At 45.8% G+C, this 5,249-nt stretch overlaps 1 protein-coding gene across 1 annotated transcript; it reads left to right on the forward strand.

Annotated features, from left to right (window-relative positions):
• Positions 1–1,236: 1,236 nt before the first annotated feature.
• Positions 1,237–3,171, forward strand: LOC117582932 (KAT8 regulatory NSL complex subunit 2-like). The gene is made up of 5 exons (XM_034271033.1): positions 1,237–1,783; positions 1,838–2,030; positions 2,095–2,258; positions 2,316–2,716; positions 2,778–3,171. The coding sequence occupies exons 1-5, from the start codon at positions 1,258–1,260 to the stop codon at positions 3,150–3,152; spliced, it is 1,659 nt and encodes a 552-aa protein (XP_034126924.1). The 5' UTR covers positions 1,237–1,257; the 3' UTR covers positions 3,153–3,171.
• Positions 3,172–5,249: the final 2,078 nt, after the last annotated feature.

The following is a 5,249-nucleotide window of genomic DNA, read 5'->3' on the forward strand; positions in this document are numbered from 1 at the left end:
GGCCCAAAACTTTGGTCATGCCTGGCTAAAAAACCTGGAACAAGGGAACAAGTGGAAGTAACTTTTACATTGTAAGTCCAAGTCCGCCTGGCAAGAGCGATTGGCCGTGGGAAGGAGCTGGAGGGGCAGAGACCGAGAGGGAGAGAATAAATGTTAACAAGATGACTACGGGGCAAAAAATGTTCAGGCACTTTCATTGTTTTGCCTTTGAATGGAAAAAATTAACTGAACTGAACTGGACTCGAGTCCCTCTCAAGTACATTCCATGGACAGGGGGGGGCATGCCACATTTGGTGCTGCCGAGACTGTGTGGCAGGTCCGTGGAATGCCAACTTCTATTTGCATTTGCCAGCCAATAAAACAAACTTGGCCTGAGCGCATATTACGCGCAAATGAAACGCCTGGACGGACAGTCAATGGCATTGAAGGTTGTCGCCCGCCATTCGACCCGTTCCCGTTCCCGATCCCAAACCCATTCCCAATCCCTCTCCACCACCTCATACCCCGCAATCACTGTCATTTGGCCAAGCTTCTGGCGCATAAACTTTTGCTGCAACATTTGCCATCGCATTGTTTCCAAAGCATTTCTTTGGCAGGCACATGGAACTGGGAACAGGGACTGCTGCTGCTACTTGGGCCGGAGTTGAAGCTGAAGCTGAAGCTGGTGCTGGAGGGCCAGCAGCGAAATTAAAGTGCATTGTATGCTAAAAGTTTTCCTCCAGCAAACCGGAACAATGAAAAGTTCATGAAAATTTTTGCTTCAACGCATAAACAATAAACATAAAACTTTTGACCATTAAAAACGCGCCACGGCCCAAGTGACACTTGCTGTGCCTCTGGCGATGTTCGGTCTCTGAGGATTCGAGCAGAGGGAGGGGAGTCGCTGTTGGCCTGAAGAGTTTCCTTTCAAAAGTTTTGTGTTGCTCTAATGACAGAAATCGGCGTGAACTTGATGTTTGGCCAAGAAGTTTCCTCCCCACCATTGTTGCTGCCTCTTAGCCAAATCAAGTGAAATGCAATGCAGACAAGGAGGTTTACTTGTAGAATGGAGCTGGAGATGGAATGGATTAAATATATTAATAATAATAGTATCGAAACCAATTTGAAAATAAATATCTAAGCAATACTTAGATCGATATCGATATATCGATATACCATTCATGCCAGCCCTGGCAAGCTTCACATTTTTTTCCACGCAATAAGTAATTCATTTGTCAGTGTAAAAAGTGTGCTGCTTGTTACAAAAGGAATAGAAAAATGGCTTCTTTCTCGCCAAGTAAAATGCCCAAGTGCTCACGCTTCAATGGGAAATGCAGCCCGGAAAAGGAGGAGCAGCTGCGCGACCAGATCCACAGCGAGTTGACCAAAGCCCGCTACTGCGCCAACCCGACCTACACGTGCAGCTTGGTACGCATCAAAGGTTACAAATATTGCATTCGCCACATTCTCTGGGATCCACTTGCACCGTATTGCCGCTGCACATTCGAGTACTCGAACCGGCGCCAGTGCGTAAACGCGGTGCCCAAGTTTGATGCCCTAAACAACGAGATAGTGTCCCCGCTTTGCTTTGAGCACTACAATCAGCTGCTGGTGCGCAAGAGCCAGATGACCTTGGGCCGTTTTCGTTGTGGCGTTGAGACCAATGAGACGCTGCTCAATAGTCTCTCCCATCACTTGAATGTAAAGGAGCCCGAGGCGCCGAAGCCCGTCGAGAAGAATGATAATGACGATGACGATGACGATGATGTGATTGATGTTGTGTCACCCCATGTGACCCCTTTACGTAAGTCCATTCATTCAATTGATGTTCGAAACGTGTCATTTATTTTCCTTGTAGTCTCGCAGGATTATCGCAACAGTTTGCAGAATGTGATAGATGCGGAGCCTTCGCGTCATCTCAGTACAGATTTTGCCTCCGATTTTTCGAGCGATGATGAGGAGCCGCCATGTGTGCGGAATACCCTGCCAGATGTCGAATTTGATGAATCTGATTATGAGAGCATTGACTCTGACTACGACGATCCTCTGAAGTAATATCAATGCTCAGCGTAATCGTGGCGATGCCGTTTAATGATTTCTGGTCTTCATTTGTAGGCATGGCGGTGTTTACACTCGCCCCGAGGCTGTGTACATTGCTCTAAAAAAGGTGGAAAAACTGCAGTCTCTTTACGGAGAGGAGCTCAAGTTTTTGGCACGCCACTTGCAGAAGCGCCGTCGCCAGTACTTAATTGACTTGCGCACAGAACAGGAGACCTACTGTGAGTATAGTTTGACATAGAGTTTACCTGCGCATGTCACGAGAGTTTAAGTTGCAGGCAGCATCAAGGATCAGATTAAGAAATCACCGCACGAGATGAAGCTCTACGAAAAGCTGAAGGCTCTCAACAGCTATCATCGTCGGCAGGGCAAAGAGGCGTATTTCTACAAGCGATACAGAGAGAAACGCGAGCAGTCCAAGCCGGACTACGTGCCCAAGAGCTCCTACGTCTCAAAGTGCATCTTCAAATTGTTTGGCCATCGGTGTGGCATGCCGGCGATACAGTCCACCAAGCACTGCCGCAAGCATATCCTATCGGACAAGCGCCAGATGATATTCCGTGTTTGCGGCGGGGAACGCAACGGGAATGTATGCCAGGAGCCCGTCTGGGACCTCTGGGACGAGACATGTGAGCTACATCGCTCCTTGGAGCCACCCAAGAAACAGTATAAACAAAAGGTGGGTGGAATGTAGACAGCATAAGCGTAAACTACAAAAACCGCACCCATTGTCCCCCCAGTTCTATGAACCAAAGCTTGATGAGCCAATTGAACATATGTTTGCTCCTCGTTACGCTGTCGCTGATCTCACACGAACTGAACCGGCCCCAGCGTCTGAAAATATGAATACAACAGCTAATGCATTTGACTTAGATATTGAAACAGTAACAGAGCTGGACAACTTTATAACCCATGGGCTTACAGATGCTGCCAATGAAGTAGACATAGATACAATCCCAGATCAAGCCAATATCGAAATTGAACCAGTCTATGAAGAGACTGTGTTAACTGAAGTTGGTCAGGCCAATTGCAATCTCAACGACATATTGACACTGTTCGACGGCATGGGCACAGCCCCTTGGTTTGACTCCACTGGCGAAGAGTACAAAAAATAACCAATCCAACTACCACGCATGTAAATACTTATAATCACAATAACCTATAGGGGTACCTTTCATTGCTATTTTTTCTTATTATCAAATATAAATATTATACTTCCATATCTTTCGCAGATACCTAAGAGCGAAGACTAAGAGAAACTTCTTATACACATTTAACTGCCTGCAGACATATTGGCAGCAATTAAAAGTCTCAAGGTTCATTGCATACATGATCGAAAAGCAATCCATAAAAACTATCTTCAAAGCATAACATAACCAACATCCAAGACTTCGTTCACTTTAAATACTGCAGTTCCGAACCATTGAAATATAATGTTGAAGGTACAAACATGTAAGCCGTTGATGGCATTTTTTCACAATATTTACGTGTTGTAAATTATATTACACATTTATTTTACTATCTGTTATCTCTTGGAATTGCAAATATCTTGCATATTCTCTTCTAGGGGCATATTCTTGGCCAGAATAGCGTGTTGGCAACACGCACATGAACCACAGTAAACCACAAACAGATTTCAGAAATAATTCCCATACAATAAAGAAAACATTAGCTGGAGAGCCGTTTTTTGTTGGAGATCTGCGCATGCGTCGCGGACAGAGTATGGAACTCTCTTATACAATCGAAGAGAACCAGATGCTGCAGAGAAATAGAGCGGGTTTCCAGAGAGGGTCGCTCTCTCTCTCTGTGACCAGAAACCAGTATTATTCAGTTTGTGTTTACATTGTGCACACAACAAGCGGCGACAAAGCCGATTTACACTTCCCAGACACTTGGCACTCGCTCGTGGCTTCGTTCCTCATCCACCATCTCCAGACGGAAACGCACTGGGAGCAGCAGCAGCAGCCGGCAAACAGCTGATGGAAGTCGGGTTCTAGTCTGGGGGTCTGGGGTCTGGGCTTGGGCTCGGGCTCTCTGGTGTGGCATGGTAAACTTGCAGCGTCATACGAATTTTATGCACGGCAGCCATAAAATTGTCGAGTAATTCTGAGAGGCCGTTGCCGGGCTATTTAAATTTTGAAATACTCGTAACAATTCCGCACACTGAAGAGAACTTCCCCGTGGAGACTGGGGGACCTGGAGGAGCTCTTAAATTTCCTCACAATGAGGCAAACTTTTCATCCGACTCGAAACATTTGTAACATGCCAGGGGAAAAAATATTTATTTCAGCTCGTATGTCATGCGAGTGCCGTGGAGAACGAAGATGGGGCACTAAAACTTTGAGCAATTTTTCAAATTTGTCGCGGTGGCCCACAACGTGGGGATACCACTGGCTCTGTGGATGTGGGTGTGGCATCAACTTGATAATATCACTCCAACTCCGACTCCGACTCTGACTCTGACTCTGACTCTGACTCCGACGAACCACACGAGGTGGCTCTTGCACAAGTGCCCGGCAAGTTAATGCCTTATGACTATGACCCAGCGACGACCTGGCGAGGAGTGAAAACTTTCTGGCGCGCCACCGTCATGTCGTTTTGGCCACGTTAAGAAATGATTAATGATTATTTCAGCCAGCTGCGTGTGTCTGCGGCTGTGACCCACCGCCAAGTAGCGTCCCGAAATATGTTAACGCTTTTTAAATCATCTGCTCCCTGCATGGGGAGAGGGGAGGGCGTGTGTGTGTGTGTGTGTGTTTGTGGTGGCTTTGTTTCAGAACTTTAATGGTTCTGGCCCAGAATTTGTTGGCCTGAACGCTGATGGCTTTGCATAATAAATAATTGACTGCACTGCGTTGAGATTGCGGCAATAAAACATTGGTCCAATGCTGAACAGAATGCCAGGAGTTAAGCCGTTAAATCAAGAGTTAAAGCAGCGTCTGGCCCTTCATCTGCCATTCTCTCTGTGGTAGTTCTACGTACTATATTTTATATGCAAATCACCTTAGTTATAGTTGCACTGCATTAGACCGAATCAAGAAACAAAGTATAACAAGGAGATACAAATTGAAAGGGAATTCTTTTTTGGATTTTTGTAGCAAGTTTATAAGCCAACGAGGGGAGAAAAAAACCTTAAAGTGAAATTGAAAATGAATATAGTTTTTGCTTCTTAGCCTCAGTTGCAGCTTAGACGTCTTCAAATAACAAGGCAG

The sequence above is a fragment of the Drosophila guanche genome, unplaced genomic scaffold (genome assembly GCF_900245975.1).
Source record: "Drosophila guanche unplaced genomic scaffold, DGUA_6, whole genome shotgun sequence".
In the NCBI taxonomy this organism is placed as follows: Eukaryota; Metazoa; Arthropoda; class Insecta; order Diptera; family Drosophilidae; genus Drosophila; species Drosophila guanche.

Coding starts and splice junctions, on each gene's coding strand:
- LOC117582932 (XM_034271033.1), top strand. CDS start 1,258: ATGGCTTCTTTCTCGCCAAGTAAAATGCCCAAGTGCTCACGCTTCAAT. Junction 2,259..2,315: donor CACAGAACAGGAGACCTACT/GTGAGTATAGTT, acceptor TTTAAGTTGCAG/GCAGCATCAAGGATCAGATT. Junction 2,717..2,777: donor AGAAACAGTATAAACAAAAG/GTGGGTGGAATG, acceptor TTGTCCCCCCAG/TTCTATGAACCAAAGCTTGA.